Below are 25,724 nucleotides of genomic sequence, written 5' to 3'. Positions count from 1 at the left end.
ACTAAAGTGACACCCGCCCACTCCCTTCCCTTAGTTAAGGGCATCTCCTCCCCGAGCACTACACTAGCTACTCCGGGGGGCTTTCCTCCAGTGGGAGGGGGTGATCGTTTCTGACACTTCGGATCTCCTTTATAGTGTCCAACGCCACCGCACTCATAGCAATGGACAACCCTTGGCTGCTGACTCTGGCCAGGATTAGGGTTTCTGGGTGGGTTAGCCTTAGAGGTGAATCCTGTTCCCTTCCCTTGGAAGTTATTTTGGGGGCCTTTGGAGAACTCCTTTTTCTTTTCCCCTCCCTCTTTCTTCTGGGGGGCGCCCTGTCCGGCCTTTTGAATATCCCCTCCAGTCCCCCTTGTGGACACCCGGGTACTAGCCCAAATGTCCGCCTCCTCAGCAAGCTTCCGGGGACTGGTCAGCTTGCTATCCACCAGGTGTTGCCGCAGTTCAGGGAAACATTTCTCGAGTAGGTGTTCCTTCAATACCAGGTCAAACAGCTCCTCGTAGTTCCTTACTTCACTGCCTTGAATCCAACCTTCCAGTGCCTTCTTTGCATAGTCCAGGAAGTCCACCCAATTCTGTGTGCCCAGTTTGTGACTACCCCTGAACTTCTGTCTGTACTTTTCCGGAGTTAGTCCAAACTTTCTGATGAGCGCCAGTTTCATGGTGGGGTAGTGGGTTTGCTCCTCCTCTTCGAGGGCCAATAAAGCATCCCTACCAGCTGGAGGCATGTACTTATACAATCCCCCTCCCCAATACTTCGCTGGAACCCCATGGGCCCTCAATGAGACCTCATAGGCTGCTAGCCACTTGGCGATGTCGTCACCCGCCCCATAGCTCGCTACAATGTCCTTTGGCAGGTAAGGTTTGGATTCCCTGGTGGACTCTTGGTTTTGGCTGCCACCATTAGGAACAGGTTGTGCCCCGATTCTCAAAATCTGAAGATCTATTTCTTTCAGTCGCAATTCATGGGCCATCCTCTGCTCCTCTTTCTCCTTTTCCAGCCTTGCTAAGTCCCATGTGAGCTGTCTCTTCTCTCTCCGGTCTGCTAACTCCACTTCGGATAAGCCCCCACTAGAGACAGTGCTGCCCTTCCTAGAAAGTGTCCTGGGCCCTGCGGACAGGTTCCCCACCTCAGGTTGGTACATCTCAGTCCCCTCAGGGTCAGGCTCTCCATCCCTGTCTTCTTCCTCAGCCTTGCTTTCCCTGCGTGCCTCCCCCCAAGCCCTTAAGCTGGTTTGGAGTGCACCCTTCTTTGCTCCTGGGGGACAGTACACCCCCTCTCGCTGGCAAAACTCCCTGAGTTGGGCCACAGTGTACGTGTCTAGATTTTCAAGAACAAACTCCATCTTGCCCACTCAGGTTAGAGGACAGGTTTTGTGCAGTAACAATGCAGGGGGGTACCTTTAATAATACCTCCTCCCACCACCAGAGTAAATTTGGAAAAAACAAAAACCCACAATTAGGAAGGCCGCTGTGAGAAAACTCCCGGTGTAGGCCTATGGACTACCCACAGTTATTGTTGAGTATATGTAGGCACAGCTCTATCCCACCACTGAACACCAATTTATGTTGGAAAACCACTCCCACACTAGAAGGGGTGGTGGTGGTCTTCCAGGCACACTGTGGTAGCTTGGCTCGAGTGGTCAGGAAACGGGCGCAGTGCTAAGCATACGATATACCCATACAATAACCATGCGTGCATCCGTTCCAAAAACGACTCTACACCGTAAAAATTATGAAAATATGCTTTCTTTATCTTTTTCTCTTAGTTGCTGATTGGGAAAATAAATAACAATCACAATATACAACTTCTTAAATAGAGCAGGTCAAATAAATATTTGCTGTTTGCTGAAATAAATAGGGTTGATCATAAATAACAGGGCATAAATACAAGTGCAATATATACAGACAATTAAATACTTTGAGGTAATAAATACTGTACCAATAAATATTGTACACCAACAAGTCCGGTGGACCTATAAATATATTGCAGCAATAAATAGATAAAAACTCAATAAATACAGTATCCCCAATAAATAATTAAAAGTATACAGCAACACTCATGAATCAGATGACACTTCAATTCTTAAGGGCTGATTTGGCCCAGGCACAGCTTGTAGGGTTGTGGAAGGCTTGGGGGGGTTCTACTCCCTGGCTGAGGCAAAGGCTGAGGCCTAAAGTGAGGTAGATCAAAGGGGGGAATTCCAATGCCCTGGCTTCCCTTCTCCACACAACCTCTCTAGGTTAGTCCCAGTTCACCCCAGGCACAGTCAGGCGGGTTTCAGCACTTCCCTAGCCCCTTAGAGTAGTCTCTCAGGTCTCCACAGGGCCTAAGGCGCCCTCTACTCCACTTACTGCCCTTTTCTGACGTTCCGACGCCGCTGGAGTCGTGTCGACGCCGTGAGGCGGTTCCGGTTCGGTCTCGGCGGCCTCGGCACAATGTCAGTTCTTTGACGACGCCGGCAGGCGGTTCCGGTCCGATGTCGGTGGCCTCGGTTCGATCTCGACCTCCGACCGACGGCGTCGGGCAGTCTCTTCACGATGTCGACTTCGGGCGGCTCCGGTCCGATGGCGCACTCGGCTCCGATGACGTCGGCCGGCCTGGCCTCGATGTCGACTTCCGGCGACTCCGGGGTGCGATCCTCACCCCCGACCTCCGGTGCTCCTCCTCACAGGTTCCGGGCGACTCCGGAGTGCGATCCTCACTCCCGACCTCCGGTGCTCCTCTACCTCGGTCTCCGACGACTCCGGAGGGCGGACTTCACCCTTCCGATGACGCCGCTCACTCGACCTCGGTTCACCTCCTTCTCGACCCTTGGTATTCCTCTCGACCTCCGTCGGCGCCCTCTTACGACCTCAGGCGGCTCCGGGTACGACGTCTGCTACCTCAGTCAGCGCCGCTTCTCCACCTCGGGCTCCAGGTCTTCGGCTACTCGACGCCAGACTCCAGGGAAACCAGTTCTCAGGTCAGAATCTTGCTGTCTTCTTGGTTCTAAGGCCTGTTCCTGCTGTCCAGGTCCTTAGGATGGTTTTCTTCTGACTTCTTCCCACACAGGGCTATAGGCTGGGATCCATCAGTAGGGACAAGTATCAAGGGTGGGTTTATGGACCCCACTCCAGGCACAAGTTTCCACCCCTGCTGCTTCACTCCTTCCTCCTTCACTGTTGTGCTCCTCTCTCTTCACCAGTCAGGTGCCAACTGCCAGCTCCAACTGCCAACTCTCCCTCTTAACTCCCCAACATTCTAAACGGTTTCCAACTGTCACCCAGTTCTGGAATCTCCTGGAAGGTTCTGGAAGGTGCTGGTAGGTTCCAGTGGATGCTGGTGATGTCACAGGAGGCCACCATTTTGTGCTTCAGGCCCTCAGACAGAAGTTTCAGGGGTAGCTAAAATGGCTCCCTGAATCTGTAGCAACACTAAAAAGTCTGGTGGTTCCCAAAAAGGAAAAATTCAAACAGGGTTTGAGGCAAAAGTGGGACAAAATAAATAATGATGAGGAGGGACCACCCAAAGGGCTGACAGGTCTAACAGACACCAACCCATCTAACAACTTGTACTCCTTCAAGGCAGTACTTCACAGCAAATGCATCTCACTTCAATCATCACTCAATAAGAAAAGGACACAAGAGGTTAACATTCGAGACAGAACTCCAAGCAGCAGAGCAGGCTCACAAGAAAAACCCTACTCTCACTCTACAGAGGATAGTGACAACCCTCCGAGGCTAGATCAATGGCATTTTCAATAATAGGGCTGAACTTACCTTAAGATTTTAATGCACAGCATACAAACAAGAAAAATAAGGTAGCTACACACCTGGCCAGATAATTGCAGATTAAGAGGTAAAGGGTGTTCATTGGAGACATTAATCATTGGAGGGGGGTGGGGGAGGAGGAGGGGGGTGGGTAGGGGTAGGGCAACCACAGAACCGGGGGAAAGCTCAGGCCTTTGGTCGCTTTTACAAGGACCTCAGTACTCCTGATACCCACGAGGAGGTGGAGCTCTCAAGGGTGACTGCAGCACAAAATGATGTACTGGGAAAGCTGATGGCTGAGGAGAAGGTCCGCAAGCCCATAGTGAGTCTCAAGGCTCATAAGTCATTAAGCCCGAAGGGCTCACGACACCATTCCACAAGACGTTTGTGGCGGAACTTATTCCACACATGGTGAGCCTTTACAACTCCATAGCAGGCTCTGGGGCGGTGCCCACTTCATTGGGTCAGGCCCTCATCTCTGTTCTGTCCAAGCCGGGAAAATTATAGCTACTAGACTTAAGGATCTCTTGCCGGACTTGATGCATCCGGACCAGTCCGGCTTTATCAAAGGCTGCCAAACACACGATCACTTGCAGATGGTCTTCAATCTAGTCGAGAAAGCGACTAAATAATTGCTTCTGGCAGTTTGACTGGCGTTTGACGCCGAGAAAGCTTTCAACTGGGTGGATTTTGGTGTTTTTATTCCACACTCTGGAAAGGTTTGGAATCTGCGAATGATTTATCGCTAGGATTAGAGCCCCCTCCACCCCAACCAAAACACAGGGCTTTGGGAGCGAATCCCGGGCGAGACAATCTTAGACGAGTAGTGGGGCAGACTATATAGAGAGATACCTAAATTCAATTACTCAATGGGGGGAGACTCATTATAAAGTACTATATGATTTGTACTTCTACCCCACGAAACTAAAACAAATCTTTCCCACAACTTCTGATTTATGTTGGAGGGGGTACGCTCAACTGGGGGATTTTAAACTCATTTGGTGAAATTGCCCAACAATCAGCCCATTTTGGTTGGAAATATTGGCACAAATTAGACGTTCTGGGCTATCCTGTACCGTAGTATCTGGGCTTTGCGCTCCTGATCTTGCGTGCTGATGTCCTCAAACGCCAGACTATAGGTGATATCTATCACCTATAGTCTGGCGTTTGAGGACATCAGGGTGCAGCAAAAGTGGCAGTAGATGCGGCCTGGAAACTAAAAGAGCTACCATCTATGAAGCAATGGCACTTCTGCTTATGACAGGCACTAATGATGTAGTTCATGGCAGATGTTTTTTCTGATTCCTTTAAAAATATATATATATGGTCCCGTGGTGAAGTACCTCTCCTAAGGTCTTCCTCTATGTGTACGCCCAGCATGAACATGGGCACTCCATCTCTTCCAATTTTATGAATGTTACTGGGGGCTACTTGGAGGAGGTAGCTTGTCCCCCGGTGCTCCTCTGGTGATAGTCTCACATCTCCTACTCTCTAAGGAATGATCGGTATTTTCCTGTGTACGTTTGTTAGGGTGTTAGTCGGGTGCAGGAGTCTGGGGGGGGGGAAATGTAATTCTATAATGGTGTTCATTAGTGGTACTCTTTTTTAATTTTATTTGTGCCTTCTGTTAAGACCATTTCCTGAGTGAGAGGAAACTGATCTGTTCTATAGAATGTACACTTTGCAATATAGAAATTGTGATGTATTGTACTGCTGTGTGCACTGCAAAATTCAATAATGAAAGTTTTGACAGATGCCATAAACTCACTATGACCTCATATGGGCGGGCGACTGCAACTGTATTCTGGACAGTGCACTTGACAGCTCTAGGGCCACTAAAAGGCCACTGGGTAGGTCTTCGATGGCGCTGATAAGGGCATGGAGACTCTACACTTGATGGAACTCTCGAGGATCTGACACAGCCGGGTGTGGGGGGGGGGGGGTACTCTTTCTGTTAACACCCACATGCAACTTTTTCTAGAACTGACTTTGCCTTTGTATGTCCAGAACAGGTGTCGAATCATGGCCCCTTAGCAGTGGAACTAGCGGGTCAGGCTTACGAGGCACAACTTTTGGAGTGGCGCATCCAACCCCATGTGCCACATGATCAGGTGTTTAGAGAGGATTTTAGGGAGGAAGTAACCTATTTTGCTATCAATTCTGTGTCAGTTGCCTCGCCTGGTATAGTATGGGTAGCTTTCGAAGGGACCATCTAATTCAAATGTATGAGTGCAACATATGGTTGACACTATCACAACACTACAGAAAAGCATTGTGTAGATAGATATACAGGCCCCCACATACTTTTGAGCTGTGGAACAAATGACAGGACATCCAGGACTAACTTGATGAAGCACGGAATACGCTAGGGAAACATGACTACGGAACATACACCGAAAAGCTACATGAACCGGGAGACAAAGCTGGTCATCTGTTAGCCTGGCTAGTCAACAGAGAAAAGGGCAGCAGTGCAGTTGTCACTTACCCCCATGAATGTGGAGGTTCTCATGGCACAGGGACATATCTTGCGCAGATTAGCTTCATTTTACTCTGCACTTTATGCTAAACAAGGGCAGAGTTATGAGTATCATTGCAGCGGTACTGGATGAGGCGCAATTACCTAGAATTAACACAGATGCGAGGAATGCTGATTCCCCAATAGATAAGACGGACATTAGACTGGCAATAAAGAATATGAGCTCGGGGAAGACGCCTAAGCTTGCCATGTATAAGGAAGCTTTCTACTCCGTAATCCTTCCGGCTTGCCTGAGGAACGCCCACATTTTAGTATTACCGAAACCGGGGAGAGATCCCACAGAGTATTCCTTTTTGGCTGCTAATAAATATTAACACTGTTGCAGTAGGGATCACATCAGTCATGAAAACCATGGTGTGCACTTTCAGAGCAGCTCCTGTAGCTGAGCTGCACTGTCTTGTTCAATGTGCGATTTGGTTGCAATCCCTCTCAAAGACACAATGCGCTTGTATTCATTGGTTATTTACTGACTATTGTGAAGTTCACTGTACCTCAGGAGCTGCTAGTTGGAGAGGTATCATCTAAATCTTTTTGCATAGAACTTAGTCTGCAATTACCCTTTAACAGTTAAGTGTTTTATTATTTGTTTATGGACATCATACAGAAAAGAGGGTGCAGTGGAAGGGGTGGGCCCACCAGGAAACACTGTTCTACATTTCATCCAAGACTATCACTGACTGGGCTATCCAGGTATAATCACATGTACACTAAAAACTAGAAAAGGCCCTCAATTTGGGTGCAACAAAAAAGACCAACCCAAACATAACTGACTCTTTGCCTCTTGGATACAATTCTGCATTTAGACACTTTGTTTTTGTGAGGAAATCCATCTCCCTTCCCCATCAACGAACATTACGTATAGTCAGTTGCATTTCATCTCATGCAGTTCCAGTAGTTGTTATGCACTAGGACGGAAATTAAAACCTTTTCACTGTCCAAGCCCAGTTGGGCGACTAATTAGAGGGTGCCTAATCTCGTTAAATTGTTGACCTTGTGTACTACAGATCATGTCATGTCTTCTCATGTGCCTCCATCTTTTAATGGCTGCGCACCCATTGTAATATTGATGCTGGTTTACTTCACTTCTTATGGGCTGCAATTAGTGTCTGTCTAGCAACCGGCATATGAAATCTCAGCAGTCTCCTGTTTTTGCCCATGAGCCCTGACTTTGTTGGTCGTAAATTAGCGGTATAACCCTGGGTTAATTATGACTGGTCTATCTCACAATTTTTCATATTTCATATTTATTCCCCAAAGGGATATGGGAGCACAATTTAATCAATTGTCTCCTCCATATTCCTACAGCAAAAGCGTTTTGTTCACGTCCTGGTATGCGTACCAAGATGGTAAGGTGTGCAGTACCAGTGAATCATCCAATTATAGGATGCTTCCCTATGTAGGCTGTTCCTAAAGCATTTTGACATCTCCTGCTAGCGTGGTGGTATGGTACGGTTTGGTATACTCCTGAACTTTCCCTGCTCAGTTGTCTAGACTATCTTTCTTAAACACCAAAGGTGTGGCTTCGTAGACTACTAGTATGGAATATAGGGGGATGATCTGGCCTTTGGCGCCTTAGAAAGGCTTCATACACTGTTATAAGGGTGTGAGAATGAATTACTATTTTTTGTGTTATCCAGCTGAAGGACTTTGTATCTGGGCCTTGACTTGCTCTCCTACATACATGTTCAGCAAGAAATGGCATTCACCCATTCTGCACTCTTTTTTTATTTTTTTATTTTTTTTTATTCACATTTTGGAAATGCAATCAACATTTCAACATACAAAACCAAAACAATTAGGCCTTGGTACAATATCATCCGGCCTCTAGGACCATCCCAGCTCCCCTCGGGCAGTATCTTTATGGTATTAAGCAGCCATACCCTCCCTCCGTCGTCCATCATTATAACACAATCTGATGCATTTGTAAATAGTCAATCAAGTACACCCAGTAATCTCGTGGTCTCGACCCTCCCGGAAGCTCTTCCTCATAGGTTTTGAGAGTGTCCTTACAGAAGGTTAGATCTTTGATCCATAGCTTAATAGAGGGACCCATTCTGCACTCTTAAAATAAATGGATCCTCTATCAATGCAGGGGTGAAATCTGTATAATGGTGGATTGTTTGGATGGTTATTTAGGCAGAGAAGAATGTGTTGAGCATCGTTTTTTCTGGCCAGTTTGTCCTGTGTTTCCAGAACAGACCTACTGATTCGTGACAGAAAAAGGGTACAAATTGGAGTACACCATTCAATCTTTATCATCCCTTTTGTGAAAGCATTTATGGGAGGCTTTAAAGGGTTATCTCACCTTGAACCCCAGCAGTCCCTTCTTGGAACTTTAAACATTATCTTTACATGACTTATGGGACCTCCCTTTGAACCATTGCACTATATATACATTACAGTGTGAACCTTCAGTCCGGACGAGAATGCGAACAAACCATACTCAAAACTTTGTTCAACATACCTTTCTAAGCTACTCACAAGCCACAGTTTTAGGAAGATGGCTAGTCCTTTTCACTTTATACGTTGCATTTAATATACGGCGTTACATGATCCAAACATTTGCAATAGTTGGTTTGTAGTGCTTTAGATTCAGGTCACCCTCCAGCCTCCACAGATATTCATCTTGCAGTACACATCGACTTAGTAACTTCACATTTTGACACCTATCTATTACCTGCAGGAGAAGTCCCTGTTAAAGTGCATTGTGGGTTTCGGGGGAGGTATAGTCAGTCACCTCAAAACTGCAACCTCTTCTCTGCGGGGAAAAAAAAGGAGCTTGAAAGGTCTGTGCTGAACACTAGATGGCTGGAGTATGCACAACATTTAAATCCACAGCATTACAAGCTGATTATTCTAGGCAAGTGAATTTTTTTATTTTCTTTCACTGCTGGCAGTAGAACAAAAACTGCTGGCAATAGAGAACAGGTTTGCAACTTTCGAAGAGCAATAGTTTATATTCATGATCGAAAACATGCCCTTGTAAATTCATGTGTTAAGTGTTTGCAGTACTTTAAAACTACATGCAAGTTTAAGTGTGAGGCGCAACATCACTAAGAAAAATAAAATGGCAGTTCTGTAGTAGGGGATCTCTGTGTATAGTCATAATCTAGTGAATAGTCCCGCCCATGTGCGTGGACCCCGGAGCAATAAAAAATAATCTCTAAAGGTGACAAATCATGCAGACCTGCATACACCTTTAAGAGAGAATTTAATTTAAAGACAGATAATGCAGCCTATACCCACAGGTTACACTGTCCAGTACTTCAACTAGAATTCCACCAACATCCACAAACAGCACTGCCTGTCCAGCTTTTCTCCACAAAGGAAAAAACCCTGCCTCTACCAGCAAAAGCCTCTGGAATGATAGAGAGGAAGGAATGGACAGACAAGCCCCATAGGCTGCCATTATGTGGCTTAGAACAGGATACTGTGCCTTTAAGAAAACTTTCCAGATTTCCAGAACTTTCCCCAGTATCCCAGAATGCCCAGCAGGTCCCATTTACTTTCAGTTCTTTTTTCCGGCTCCTGCTAGCAGGACCCTGGAGCATTGAGCTCTCCCCTTTTCAAGGGTTTATTGTAGTTTTTTGTCAATTTTTGTCACTTTTTCAAGTGCTTAGTGGCTGGTACTGTCAACATGCCTGGCTTGTTCGACAAGGGCCCGGAATGTGGTAGAAAGAAGGCTAAAACAGATCCACACGAGGTGTGTATAGGTTGCCTTCCCCAGTCCCACGTGCCTGAAGACTGTGATATCTGCCACTCGTTCTCAGCCAGGACCCTGAGGGAGAGAATGAAGATTCGGCTTCAAGTCCTGGAGGAGAGAAGGCTGAAGGCACCAGGTGGGTCTGGAGGGGCTGATTTGGCCCATACTGAGGCCTCTGGGGGGCTCCCCAGGGGCAGGAAGACCAGTAAGCGTTCCCACTCCCCGTCGACGGCGGCGTCGAGGAGGATGACTACCATCTGTTTGCCGTCTCCCCAGGGCTCTGGGGAGAAGCGGCGTCGACGGTCGACGTCGAGGGACCTGAACAGGCCACCGTCGACTACATTGGCGTCTTCGGCGACGACGCCGTCGACGTCGCCGTCCAGCAGTCGGCGTCGAGATCGGACCCGGCGTCGGCGCTCGCCGTCGAGGGGAGATCGCCGCTCGCCGTCGGTGAAGAGGAGACGGTCGACGTCGCCGTCGAAGAGACGATCGACGTCGAGACGCTCGAGGTCAAGAAGATCGCCGTCTAGGCGCAGATCGCCGTCTAGGCGCAGATCGCCGTCTAGGCGCAGATCGCCGTCGAGGCGCAGATCGCCGTCGAGGCGCAGATCGCTGTCGAGGCGCAGATCGCCGTCGAGCCGAAGGTCGCCGTCGAGCCGAAGGTCGACGTCGAGGAAGAGAGTCATCGGGATCGGTGTACTCTGTGATGTATACGCCTCCTCGGATGCCTACGTCACCGCCTCCTCCACCTCCGACTCCGCCTCCACCACCACTGCCACCACCACCACCACCACCTCCACCGCCTCCACAACCGCAGCCACTGCCTCCGCCGCCCCCACCTCGGTCGTTACCACGCACTCCATTGGGGCCGCCGGCGGTTCCCCCGCGGTCGGTTTCCCTTCCAAGGTACCCGACTCCGCCGCAGGGGACTCCGAAGCCGCGACGCCCGCGGTCGCCGGGACTGGCTAGACCGGCGGGCAAACCGAAGCCGAAGAGGTCTCGCTCCCGCTCTCTCAGGAGGAGAAGATCACGGAGCCATGGACGGTCATCGTCGGACTCAGGACGACGCCGTAGGAGGCACAGGTCCAGGTCGCACACGCGATCCTCGACCAGAGATTTTTCCCCGACGCTGTCGGACTCGCCGGGGACTAGGGTGTCTCCGGTGGATGATTTGGTCTCTTTCCAAGAGGTGCTGTTGAGAGGGGCAGCAAAGTTGGGTATCACGGTGACGGTTCCAACACCCACGACGTCCGTGATATTCGAGACGCTTCATAAGAAACATCTGTCTCGCCCTCTACTGCCCCTTGTACCAGGACTGGTGGAACCCGCGTTGGAGCTGTTCCCCACTCCCGCGGTGACGTAGGCCGCCCCCTCCAGGCTCATGAAAAAGTATAGGGCCCCGGAGTCGGACCCTACCTTTTTGAGGGTGGACCCGAAGCCGGATTCGGTCATCGTGACGGCGGCGAGGAAACATGCGACCGCCCCTTCATCGACGGTCCCGCCTGACAAAGAAAGCCGCTGGCTGGATTCTGCGGGCAGGAAGGTGTGTGGGACCGCCGCCACCTCCATGAAGGCGGCGAGTGCAGGGGCTTTGTTGGGCCGTTACGACCGGGCCCTGTGGGAGTCCCTGCAGCAGTATGCGGACCTGCTGCCCCGGGACAGGAAGGAGGACTTCTTGGAAACAGTGCGCGAAGGCATGCTGGTTTCTAATCAGGTGATCGGCGCGGCGGCGGATGTCTCCTTGTTTGCCGCCCACGCCTACTGTCATGGCGTCCACCAGAGGCGGCATTCGTGGCTGCGCCTGACGTCCCTCAAACCAGAGGCGCAGCACAGAGTGGCCAACCTGCCCTTCTCGGGGGAAACCCTGTTCGGAAAACATGCGGATGATGAGAGGGCCCGCATGAAGGCGGAGGCGGAAACCCTGACGGCCGTCGGGTTGGAGAAGGCCGAGAAGAAGCGCCCGTTCCAGAGGCGGTTCGGGTCTTCGGGCAGGGGGCGTGGGCAGAGTTCGGGACAGCAGCAGCACCAACAGCAGCAGTTCCGGAAGCCCTTCCAGAAACGCCAGAGGGGTAGAGGAGGCCAGCAGGCGACTACCACTACCAAGGGCCCAGCAGGGTCTCGGCCCTGAGCGGCTACTTCCCCCTCAACCGTTACCCACTCCAGTGGGGGGAAGCATTCAACTTTTTCCGGCAGAGTGGAGAAAAATTACTCAGGACAAGTGGGTGCTGAATATTGTTTGCAATGGATACAGTCTTCGGTTTATCAGCCCGCCGCCAGCGATTCCGCTGGTCAGCTCTCAGTTCCCGCTGAGAGAGCTCCAGGCGGAGGCAGACATCTTGTTGAGAAAAAAGGCGGTAGAAGAGGTACCTCTGTCTCAAAGGGGAAGAGGTCTGTACTCTCGGTTCTTCCTCGTTCGCAAGAAGGACAAGAACGAGTTCAGGCCCATTCTGGATTTGCGACAGGCAAACAAATGGATTCGCAGAGAGAAGTTTCGCATGCTATCGTTGCACCAGATTTACCCTCAGCTGCAACGGGGAGACTGGCTCTGTGCCATAGATCTACAGGATGCGTACTTCCATGTGCCCATAGCACGGAAGCACAGGAAGTTCCTGCGATTCCAAGTCGGCGTCAATCACTATCAATACACAGTACTGCCATTCGGGCTAAAGTCTGCGCCCAGGACCTTCTCGAAGTGCATGGCGGTGGTGGCGGCACATCTGCGAAGGAACAAGGTGTTTGTCTACCCGTATCTGGACGATTGGCTGATCAAGGCTTCATCCTTCTCGGAAGCGCAAGATCACTTCCGATGGACGTGCGCTCTCTTGCACAGGCTGGGGTTACACGTCAACATGTCCAAATCGGTCCCGACGCCGGTCCAGTGCATACAGTACCTGGGAGCCTCCATCGATACGCGGTCAGCAAGCGTGTCTCCTTCGGAGGAGAGACGGTTATCACTCCTTCGGAAGGCTCAGGACTGCTCCATCGACAACAGTGAGGAAGGTGTCTTCTCTACTGGGATCGATGGCCTCCTGTATCTTTCTCACGCCTCACGCACGGCTACACATGAGACCATTGCAGGAGTGCTTGGAGGATCAGTGGGATCAGAGGACAGGCTCTTGGGACGACAAGATACGACTTTTGCTGCATGCTCTTCAGTCTCTGAAGTGGTGGTGTTCGGCGGAAAACCTCCTCAAGGGGGTTCCCTTCCACAAGGACATTCCCACGACGAGTGTCGTGACGGATGCGTCCCTCCAGGGCTGGGGAGCGCATTCCGGGGACTTGCAGATTCAAGGAAAGTGGTCTCCTTTGGAATCGACGTACCACATCAATTTCCTGGAACTCAGATCTGTCTTCCTGGCACTGAAGGCCTTCCTTCCGTCCTTCCAGACCAACTCGCTGCTGATACAGACGGACAATACAACCATGATGTATTACCTCAACAAGCAGGGGGGGTCGAGATTGCGCACTCTGTCGCAGGAGGCGCAGGCGATCTGGCGCTGGCTGCTGGCCCGAGGACTGACTATTACGGCCATGCATCTGCCAGGGGTGCAGAATGCTCAGGCGGACGCCTTGAGCAGGCTGATTCAGGAAAACCACGAATGGGTCATAAACGACGAAGTACTAGGAGAAGTCTTCGCAAGGTGGGGGACTCCAGACGTAGATCTGTTCGCCACCGCCGAAAACAGCAAATGCCGAGACTTCGCATCCAGGTACTACCAGCGGGGGACGCTGGGGAATGCGCTATGGATCGATTGGTCGAACAGCTTTCTGTACGCTTTTCCACCCATTCCCCTGATTCCGGCAGTGCTCATCAAGCTGTCCCAGTCCAGGGCGCGGATGATCCTGATCGCCCCGGTGTGTCCCAGGCAGTGGTGGTTCACGGACCTACTTCACCGATCTCTCCTTCCTCACATGCGGTTGCCGTGCAGGCCTGACCTTCTCACGAATATCGGGGGGCGGATGGTGCACCCCAACCTCTCGTCTTTGAGTTTGGCGGCATGGCTCCTGAAATAGTGCAATATGGCCATCTGAATCTACCAGACGATTGTATGGACATACTGAAGGAGTCTAAACGACCTTCCACTAGGACATCCTATGCTTACAAGTGGAAGAGGTTCTGGTGTAAGTCCAAGAACTTTGATCCGACGACATGTAAGGAAGATGTCATCCTTCGGTACCTTTTACATCTGGCGCAGTCTGGCCTTAATTTCCATTCCATTAAGGTTCATCTGGCTGCTTTGACTGCTTACAGGAAATGCCCTTCACAGACTTCCTTCTTTCAGATTCCTGTGGTCAAGGATTTTTTGGAAGGCTTGAAGAAAGTGTTTCCTCCCGTCAGACTTCCCTCGCCTTCCTGGGACTTGAATGTGGTGCTGTCCAGACTGATGAAGGAGCCTTTTGAACCCATTCACAAGGCTTCATTGTAGCACCTATCCTGGAAGGCGGCGTTCCTAGTGGCCATTACATCGGCCCGCAGGGTGAGTGAACTTCAGGCATTATGTTGTCAAGAACCTTATACTGTGTTTCATGCTGCTAAGGTTGTGATGCGTACTCACCCTAACTTCCTTCCTAAGGTTATCTCTGATTTTCATGTCAACCAGACCATAACTTTACCTACGTTCTTTCAGAGTCCCTCTTCGCCAACGGAAAGGTCTCTCCATTCCCTGGATGTTCGGAGGGTGTTGAAATTTTATCTGGATAAGACCAAGGATATTCGTAGGTCAGACCAATTGTTTGTTAATTATGGATCAGTCAGGACCGGTCTCGCGACCTCTAAGCAGTCCATTTCTCGGTGGATTGTGTCCTGCATACAATTGTGTTATCAAAAGGCTAATAAGACCTTAGGGGGTAAACCTAAGGCTCATTCCACCAGGGGCAAAGCTGCCACGACGGCTTTGCTGCGTAATGTTCCGATTGCGGAAATCTGCAAGGCGGTTACTTGGAAGTCGGTCCATACCTTTGCTGCGCATTACTGTCTGGACACGGATGCCAGGGCAGATGCTCAGGTTGGGCAGGCTTCGCTGCGAAATTTGTTCGCACAGTAGTGGTATTGTCTTGTGTGTTCTCCACCGCTGTTGTTGTGTGGGGATGGGCTTGCCATTCTATTCACTAGATTATGACTATACACAGAGATCCCCTACTACAGAAGGAGTAGTTTCTTTTCTGTAACTCCAGTTCTGTAGTAGAGGTATCTCTGTTATAGTCATAAGCGCCCGCCCTCCTCCCCGGTGGAGAGATACTTATTCATATGTAGAATGCTACAGGTCTGGCGTGCTACGCCTTCAAAAAGAACTGAAAGTAAATGGGACCTGCTGTGCATTCTGGGATACTGGGAAAAGTTCTGGAAATCTGGAAAGTTTTCTTAAAGGCACAGTATCCTGTTCTAAGCCACATAATGGCAGCCTATGGGGCTTGTCTGTCCACTCCTTCCTCTCTATCATTCCAGAGGCTTCTGCTGGTAGAGGCAGGGTTTTTTCCTTTGTGGAGAAAAGCTGGACAGGCAGTGCTGTTTGTGGATGTTGGTGGAATTCTAGTTGAAGTACTGGACAGTGTAGCCTGTGGGTATAGGCTGCATTATCTGTCATTAAATTAAATTCTCTCTTGAAGGTGTATGCAGGTCTGCATGATTTGTCACCTTTAGAGATTATTTTTTATTGCTCCGGGGTCCACGCACATGGGTGGGACTATTCACTAGATTATGACTATAACAGATACCCCTACTACAGAACTGGAGTTACAGAAAAGAAACTACTCCTTTCTTAGCTGCCACAGTACAGTACATATTTTTGTGATCGCCAAGGATATTTGAATAATTTTGACATTTGATTTTCAGATGTTCTCTGCAGGAATGCAGCTGCCTACACTGGATGAGATCAACAAGAAAGAAGTGGTCATCAAAGAAGCCATGAACCACAAATTCAATGATCAGGATATTGAAGATGTGAGTTCAAGCAGGAACCGGTTGTAAATGTAACCTTATGTTCTCTATGATTTGCAAAAGAAGTGTAGCACAGTAAGGATTAATAGCAGTGGTAAGGGAATAAGTTCCTGTGGACCTTCTTTTTTTTAAAAGGGAACTTTCCTTGTTTGTATATTAGTGTCATTCAGTTGGGCTTCTGATAAAATGAATGCCCTGATAATTTGCAGACTGTGGCAAAAAGATCTCTGCATTGACATTTTGTTTTTTAAATCTATGCCTGTGCGTTTTTTCCTTTCCGGACCCTTTTTTTCCTGCTACAGGAATGCAGCTTTTGAATTGTGTTATTAGGCCTGGTGCCTAGCGATGCAGTGCGTAGCACAGGTCGCGCAGCGAGAGTCCTTTTGTGGAGGGTTCCAAAACGGAGCCTGAAATCGCACATGCTCGTGCATGTGCTTTTCCTTTTGTGCGACGCGATTGGCCTTTGCGTGCGTCTTTTTATAAAAGACTGCACGCAATTGGCCAAATGCGGGCGCATTGCTCCGCCCATGGCCTATTGGTGTCTATTAAGCGCTTGGTGCGTGTAATAACACCAATATGCCATGTGGTTTCAAATATTGTGCCCAGACATGGGCGCGATAATTGAAACCACGACTCGCTGGGGCACGCGCACCACTGGTGGGCTTCTGCTTTTTTGGATCCATTTTTTTGGCTTCCTTCCCCCGATAAATATATTTGAGTTCTTCAGCCCCTTCAGCGTCATTAGCATTAATAATGGCGTTGATGACGATGATAATGCTGAATGTGAAGCACATCACGATATTCATTGGCTTTTGGCTAAATGAGGGTCCCTGACGTGTTATGGGGCTTCTGAAGAGCTTGTCTCCCCCCATCCCTCTGCGCTGCAGGGCGGCAGGGACATGCATTGGCCTCTGGCTGAAGGCAAACAAACGCCTCACGCCTAACATGTAATATATCTCTTGTTCTGCATTCAGTCTATGACATTCCTGTCTGGGTTGTTCTGCTGATTAGATAGCAGACTGTTAATGTTCCGGCTGCAGCGATCTCCTTGTCCTGACGGTCACAGGGTTCCACCTATCGCGCCACCTCCTCTTCGGCAGGTACGGAGTAAGTGAGCACTGAGTGCAGCGCACTGAGGCAGATCTGCTCCGGCTCCTGGGAAATGTTACGTGGGGAATCGTGGCTGCTGAAGAAAGGGTCAGACCGATGCAAGGAATGATGCACAGCGTCCAGACAGGTGCTGTCCAGCCCCGATAACTCTGCCAAGTCCAGACACTGCCCTCCGCGCCGCTCTCTCACACTGACCAGCAATGCTAACTCTGCCAGTGGGTGCAAACTCGCCTTGTGGCAGCCCTCCCCGTGAGTGCTTGCTCCGCGCACTGCCCTCTCGTGCCTCTGCCTCAGACTGTCCACCCGTGCCAGTTTCACTGCCACGAATGCCTTTCCACTGGTGCCACCTCCTCAGGCTACCTTCTGTTGCTAATATATACTTCCCTCCAGTGTACACTGCTCAGAATATTCCCTTGTGCCAGCTGTTCTTCCCACGCTCTACTGGTGTCACCTTCTCATCCTGCCCACGCGGCCCACTCCTTTACAGCACCCACCAGTGTCATATGCAATCTGTCTTCATCAACACTGCCACCGGTAGCAGCTCACTAGAATGCCCAGCAGTGTCCTTTTTGCGCACACCTGCCTGCGCCTACTCACACAGTCCAGCCGTGCCATTGGTGCATCTGGTTACCAGAGCTTCCCTCTTCATCGGTGCCAGTCCTGCCAGCGTCCCATACGTCACTATGCCAGCTCCTCGCCATGCACTTGTGACCGCCGCTATCACACTGTTCACTGGCACAAGAACCGCACCCTGGTTTCTACTGCACCTTCCTATTTTACTCTGACTAACGATTCCAGCATCCTGCCTTTCACACGTTTTCAACTAGGAAGAGTTGTAAATCCCCGCTGCGGTTATCCCAGTTTAGCGGTACTCGTTTTATTATTTCGAAACAGTGAAACAGTCCCTGCTTGAATTGAAGTCCGTGCCTTTTAGTTTCACAGAACTTTGCAGCGGGTGCATTAACCTACTGTGCAGTCTTACCAAGTATCACATTTATTTATTTGTTTTAACATAAAAAGTAATCTGTCCACAGAAGCACTACATTTATAAGAGCAATTAATCACAATAAAAACTTGTGGGACATAAAAATACCCAATACCTAAATAATACAAAGCACATAAAACCCTCCCCGTAACCCAAGAAGCTATTATTAAATGGGTCCATTATCGACGTCACTCCAAACAGCAAATGCAATTAACTGCGCATGCTAAGTGCTATAAGGAACAATTAAAAGGGTAAATAGTCCCTGGTTATAGTTTTAAAAAGAACATAAAGAAACTCTTCAGGCAATAGCAAATTCTTGCAGATGGTGAATTAAACATATAAATAACACTTCCTCATATGTTCCACACAAGTGTGTTTTTCATATTGAAGCAAAATATTTAAACCTCGGAGTCTCCAAGCCCGGCCAAAAGAACAAAACATAGACTCCATCCTGTATCACAGCAAGACAGACCTGACAACTTTGGGGCCTAGTGCTCCTACACCTTTTGCCCAGGGGTTAACACCTAATGGAAATAAGCCAGATTTAAACTTCATATAGATGTTCTGAACCAAAGGTTCTTAAATTGCTTTTAAGTAAAATGGCCTCAAATATGCTGCCGGCAATTCATTTGTAACCTTGAGATCTGTCTACAGTGCTCTACACCACTTTGAAAACTTTTGGATTCCAGCATCACATTGCTTTTGTATCTTGTGTTTGTTGTTGCTGGTAAACACACAGCTTGTCTCACTCACTTTCACTTTAATCTTTATTCGATCTTCCGAAAGCGGATCATAAAAGATACACGGATAAAAACATGCAATAAAAAGACTAGGTTTAAAATATCTACTTTAAAATTCATTGGAAACTTTCACTTAGAGGGATAGAAGTGCGTAGATCTTAATTTAGCAATGTAATAAGTAAATAGCAGCATATAAGACAAATAGACACTCAACTTGTCATTTATTAATATGTATATAAAATCGATCGTTGGATTTAGTACTGCAAGAAACAGATTATAATTACTTATGGCACTTTCATGCTCAAGCATCTTTGCACCTCTGTACGAGTTGACTCCGTGCAGTTGGTGACCCCACCAGTAGGCAATGAGCATTATGCAGATACACAAATATGAATCCGTGTCCTTTATATTTTTTCCACTTTATTCTAACCTGTGATTACAATCTCTTCTGGTTCATGATCGTATGTCACTCCCTAAGAAGGATTTAGTCTTGTATGGCAACCAGTACTTCTGTAATGTTAGCCATATTCATGCGTTTTTCTTCACTTCTACATTCAGTTTTCCATCCTCTAATTTTTGGGTTGGCTGAAGTGAACTTTGTCTCTGACGCTTCTTTTTTAGCAACATAATAATATTGTAAGGAATCAGACTATGTTGGCTCCTTTCCATTAACATTTTTTGTCCAGTTAATATCATTCACTCTTAGAATTTAGTGTGTCACCGCATCAGTTTAAGGCCTTAAGTTTAAAAAGTATAATTTTGACTAAGGCAGCTGGTGTGAAGATTATTTTGTAAAGATATTTTTGATGCCACCTATAAGCCACACATTTAAAACATATAAAAAACATGTCTGCCTAAAATGGCAACCACATGCTTGCAGTAAACATTTTCATTACAAAAATGTAGCTATCCTGTATACATTTCGGTCAGGTGTACATAGAACAGGTTTAGACTCAATTGTTAGTTTTAATGCAGATCACAGGGACATGTGATTCTTACAAGCATAAAGTACTATTAGCTTTTAAATTACATTCAATCGAAGACAGAATTGCTCTCGAAAATGACCAAAACAATAGAAAACAAGCATTTGCAATGCAATAGGTCTCGCATTTGCGAGAGTTTGAGCTATTGGCATTGTAAAAGACAATGCCTTTTATTTATGCGTTTGAAAACCTGCAAGCTGTGCATAAACAAGCACCTTGTACTTGTAGTCCTTGCTTATGAGAATCCAGCCTGGCAGTCTCTTTTACTGCCAGCCTTGCTTCTCGTAAGCAAGGACTATACGTACAAAGTGCCAGTTTATGCACCGCTTGCAGGTTTTCAAAACAAATGAATAAAAGGCATTGTCATTTACAATGCCAATAGCTCCAACTCTTGCAAATCCGAGACCTATTGCATAGCAAATGCTTGTTTTGCTAGAAAGTGTATGCTACATGAATTATTGTCAAGGCAATAAACACCTTGCAGTATAAAGAATAGTACATCACCAGAGCAACTTATTGCAACCATTACAGTTGGGTATACTTGTGCTTTCTCTTTTGGCAGTTTGTGCCTATTTTTCTATATATCACTGTTCCCCCATTCGGCCCCCCTATCCCACACTGGATCGCTGGGGAGACCACCTTGTGGTGTTGGGCCACTTGAACTCAGGGTGTGGGCGTCTGGTGCAGAGTAGTTCAGAATCGCGCAGTCACCTGAATCCGGATTGTGCTCTTTGAGATTTTCTTGAGTAAATCCGCTCACAGGTGTCAGAATCTTGAAGGTGAGTGCAGGGCAGGTCTTCTGTGCTCTGGGGGGCTGCTGGTCACACTGGTTTATTCATTGTAGGTAGGTCAGAAGAGGGACAGGCCGGAAAGGCAGGGGCCAAAGCAGTAGGTATCCTCTTCTTCCTGGGTCAGCATGGCTCTTCGGTCCTTCTTGCTTGCTTGAATCTGAGGAGGCAAGATTCAGGGTTACCACATAAAACTAAATTTAGGGGCGTTGAAGGGGGGTGCAGGTTGGGACCAATGGGTCTCTTCCTTTTGGTGGGTGCCACTGCCACATCACCCCCCACCTGAGAAACCTGCACTGGCTGCCCGTCAACAAGAGGATCGCCTTCAAGCTCCTCACCCATGCACACAAGGCACTCCACAAGAGCGGCCCAGCCTACCTCAACAAACGACTTTACTTCTACACCCCAACCGCCAGCTCCGCTCCGCCAACCTCGCACTTGCCACCGTCCCGCGCATCCGAAGAACAACCACCGGCGGGAGGTCCTTCTCTCACTTCGCCGCCAAGACCTGGAACACCCTCCCACTTAACCTACGACAGACACAAAACCTGCTGACCTTCAGGAGGCTACTCAAGACCTGGCTGTTCGATCAGTAGCGCCCCCCCCCCCACCCCCGCGCCTTGAGACCCTCACGGGTACGTAGTGCGCTCTACAAATGTTGTTTGATTGATACTCCCCCTATTATGCCACCCTCCAGTGGGACGGGACATGACCGTCTCCTTAAGTGGCTGGGTCTCCCAATCTTCAAGGTGGAGGGGACTGAGATGTGTGCTTCACCTCGCCACCCCCACCTGAGGGGTGGGTTTGGCAAAGGTGGGGACACCGCTCTGCCTAGGTTGGTTTTCCCACTGATTCTCCCAACCCAAAGAGGGGGCCAGAACCGGTGGGAGGGACAGCTTCCAAAGTCAGCAGACCTTTGAGCTTCCCCTTTGTGGACCCAGCCCATCCTGGGGGCAGGGGCATGACACCACTGCCCAGGATGGGCTTTGTCTCAGTATCCAGAGAGCGGAGGCTCTCTACCGGGGGTTTCTGAAAACTTTCTGGTGGTAGCAAATGGCAGACAGCTATCCAGGACCTACACCAGGGCTGGTTGAATTTCAGGGGACATCTCTAAGATGCCCTTGGAGTGCATTTTACATTAAATCCCACATTGGCATCAGTGTGAGTTTAATGTGCTGAGAAATTTGCTACCAAACTTCGCAGCTTTGCAGTGTGAATCTTTTTTGGATTTACTATGCTGTGCATTATTCCGCCATCTAGTGCTTGGGTCTAAAATTGTAGTATTTCTTCCCTTTTTTTTCGTGGGCATCGACATACCACCATTTGGTGTCCTTCTGTGACGCCGACGTGCTACCTCCGGAAACTCCCACCTTTGGTCGCCATCTTCAGATTCTTTTTGTCCGCTGTTGGGTCTGGATCGAGACGGAAGGAGCTCCAGAACTTTGGAGTGAGAACCCTCGAAAAATATCAGGAATATCAGAAAAACTACTTTACCGACACACCGGCCTTCGAGGTGGTGAACCGGGACGCAGAGAAGTGGAAAAACACCAGAGCTTTGACGTCCTACCGAGAATTCGCGTACAGGGGGCTTCCAGGGCGCTACAATGGACAAGACCCCATTCAAGTTCTGCGACAATTGCCACCACAAGTACACATAGAAGGATCAGCATCCGGTCTGTAACCTTTGCCTGCCGCTCGACCACCGAAGCGAAGATTGCAACGCGTGCTCGGCGTTCACCCCGAAGACTTTAAGGGTGAGGGAGAGGCGGAAAAGAGCGAATTATAACATGCAGGGTCAAGGACCACCACTGTCGCTTCGAGACCTGGACCTCTCCAGCGAGGAAGAGGACAACGTCGCCGAAGGGTCCAAAGGCAAGGAGGACGCACATGTCCAAGTCGTTGACGTCGAAGAGAAAACTCAGAGGAGGTAAGGGAAACAGCGACCTCTAAACAGTTGGCCAACCCACAAAAGAGTGACTCTTAGTCCTCAAACAGCCTTGGCATCGAAACATTTGACAACCGCAAGTGAGTCCAAGGACAAACAGTCTGTTGGTTCCTTTGACAAGGACTCCGGCGAAAACCCTCGCACGAGAAAGACTCCTTGACGTCGAAAAGAGAAGGGGTGTGAAACAAGCTTCGACTTCGACAAACTCCAAGAGAAAGCCCGAAAATCTCCACGCCGAAGCACAAGCGTCGGAGCTAGAAAAGAAGAGGCTTGAAGCCGAAATGGCAAGCAACTTGCACAGTAAGAAGGATTTCGACAAACCATGAAGAAATTCAAAATTCCGCCAAAAAATCCGCCACAACCTGAAACATATGTATAGGAACTAGAGATTCCTACAACACCAGAACTGGCTGAGGAGGAAGAGTACTAGTTCGAGGGAGAAGTGGACTAAACCTATCACGATTCGGCGACCTCGGAGACACAAGACCTGCAGTGGCAAGATCTCGACACAGACTCTCCAGAAGAAGGGGTAGACTCGTACCCTTCGAGGCCCTCACCACTCGATGACATTGGGATGTACAATCAGGTGATAAAGAAGGCTGCAGACACCTATGGAGTGCAGCTAGAGGTGGAAAAACCACATTCCTGTTTTCTCCTAGAGACCTTGCTGCTCACACAGACAAGGAATCAATTCCTTCCCATGCTACCAAGTGTGCTGGATCGTAGAAAGGAAGCTTTCAAAGAACCTGCTACATGCAAGGCTGTAACACCAAGGGGTGAGAAGAAATACAAACACTCCTCCAAGGACCCTACGTATATCAGGGGTTCAGTGCCTGCAGACTCTATAATAGCTTCCACAGCCAGGAAAAGAGCTAATATACCCACTAACGTGGGACCACCGCCAGACAAGGCGAGCAAGAGAATAGATCCCACGGGAAGAAATATGGAACGAAGCGCCGCAATTCAGTGGCGCATAGCAAATTCGAATGCACTAATCAATAGACATGCATATCGGCACTGGGAGAAAGTAGGTGAACTGCTGAAACATCTACCAGATCAGTTCCAGAGAAGGGTAGGCCACTTGGTGGAAGAAGGAAAGAACATGGCAAATACATGTTTAAAATCAGCCCTAGATGCTTATGAGACATCAAGCAGGCAAATGATGATCGGGGTGATGGAGAGAAGACACGCCTGGTTAAGAATCTCAGGGTTCAAACCCGATATACAGAGCGACATTTTAAACACTCCGTTCAATGGTGAACAACTATTCGGAACAGCTGTGGACGATAAGTTAAACCAGTTAAAGGTAAATGAAACTGCAAGGTCCATGGGGGCACTGCAATTCAGAGGTATGCATAGGGGGACACCATCACGTAGACCAGCAGGCAGGGGTAACAACCAGCCAGTGCCCTCACACCATACTTTTCAACAAGGTTACCAAGAAGGGAACCAAGGCCAGCAACAGGGTCAACAACAAAAAAATTGGCAATATCAACACGGAAGGCAATCCTTTTGAGGGCGCACTCTAACAAGACGCCAACAGCAAAGAGGGGGACAGCAACCCACCTCCTAGTGACTGCACTGCAAAGTTTGAGCGCACTCTAACAAGATCTCAGAGGGCGCAACAACAAGTAAACATAGTAAAGGATCATGTTCCAAAGGACAAACAATCTCTCCAACATGTAACACCAGTGGGAGGCGGAATAGGAAACTTCTTCCAGGAGTGGAAGAGGATTACATCTGACAAATGGATATTAAACATAATACGATACGGATACTGCATAGAACTGGCAAAACAACATCCATGCAAAAGACCAAAGAACAAGGTTCATTCAGCAAGAGTGCTGTCTCATTTGCTCAAAGAAGCACAAGAGTTTCTAAACAAAAGGGCCATAGAGAAGGTACCTTACAAGGAGAGGAACAAGGGTGTGTATTCTACATACTTCCTCATACAAAAGCTGGATGGAACATTAAAACCTATACTAGACTTAGGTTCGTAAACCGGTTCATAAAAACTCAAAAATTCTAGTTGACATCCTTACAAGAAGTCATACCTCAGATACAGGTAGGAGACTACATGGCAACTATAGACCTAAAGGACGCGGACTTGCACATCCCCATGAAAAGCAAGCACAAGAGCCTTCTCAGATTTGTAATCGACAAAACGCACTACCAATTCACGGTGCTAGCATTCGGACTGAAATCAGCACCAAGAGTCTTCACAAAATGCCTAGCAGCAGTAGCAGCCCACCTAAGAAGGCAAGGGATCCACGTTTATCCATACCTAGACGACTGGTTGGCAAGAGCAAACCCATACAATCTTTGCTAACAACACATGCAGAAAGTTCTAGAGACATTGGTCCAGCTCGGTTTCTCAATACACTGGGACAAATCATCAACAGAACAAGTAAAGATATTCTTCGGGGCAGAGATCAACACAACACTAGGAAAGGTGGTTCCAAGCACAAAAAGAACAGCAATACTGAAGGAGACATTTCTATACCACAAAGGGCAAACTGCTAGGGATGATGGCTTCATGCATTCATCCAGTCCCAAACATTCAGCTACACATGAGACCATTCCAAGAATGGATTCACCAGCAATGGTCACAGTCAACAAGGAGTTGGGAGGATCTAGTGGTTGTCGCACAAACGGTTTATCAAGAGATGACATGATAGAACAAGAAGAACATAACACAGGGGAAACTTTTCACACACCCAACTCCAACAGTGACCATTACAATAGACGCTTCCCAGCTAGGGTGGGGAGTGCACATGAACTACCTCAAGGTAATTGGAATATGGACGCAAAAGGATGTGATAAAACACATCAACTTTCTGGAGTTAAAGGGAGTTAAAGACAGTGTTCCTAGCCTTAAAAGCCTTTCAGAAGGAGCTTTATGTGAAAAGGGTGTTGATTCAAACAGACAATACAACTACAGTGTTTTACATCAACAATCAAGGATCAACACAATCATTGGCACTATCAACCCTAGCCCAAGAACTATGGAGATGGTCTATTCCAAGGAACATGGACTTACTAGCAATACATCTTCAGGGGAAGGACAATGTAGAAGCAGAAAGGCTGAGCAGACAAGCATCAGCATCCCACGAATGGGAGATAAGTAAATCAGAAATCCTACAAATATTTAACAAGTGGGGGACTCCGCGACTAGACCTATTTGCAACACCCCAGAATGCAAAATGCCAACACTTCGCATCCAGACGACTGTGCGCACAGTCC

At 48.4% G+C, this 25,724-nt stretch overlaps 1 protein-coding gene across 1 annotated transcript in view; it reads left to right on the top strand.

Moving 5' to 3' along the window:
* RTF1 (RTF1 homolog, Paf1/RNA polymerase II complex component) overlaps positions 1–25,724 on the top strand; it is a 360,077-nt gene that overhangs the window by 144,781 nt on the left and 189,572 nt on the right. The window contains exon 11 of the mRNA XM_085627115.1: positions 15,826–15,933. Coding sequence (XP_085483241.1) covers positions 15,826–15,933 — 108 coding nt within the window. The remainder of the gene's footprint in view (positions 1–15,825; positions 15,934–25,724) is intronic.

Source organism: Triturus cristatus, chromosome 9 (assembly GCF_964204655.1).
Source record: "Triturus cristatus chromosome 9, aTriCri1.1, whole genome shotgun sequence".
In the NCBI taxonomy this organism is placed as follows: Eukaryota; Metazoa; Chordata; class Amphibia; order Caudata; family Salamandridae; genus Triturus; species Triturus cristatus.
Note: the sequence above shows the minus strand (reverse complement) of the source record. Positions and strands in the feature narration are given on the sequence as shown.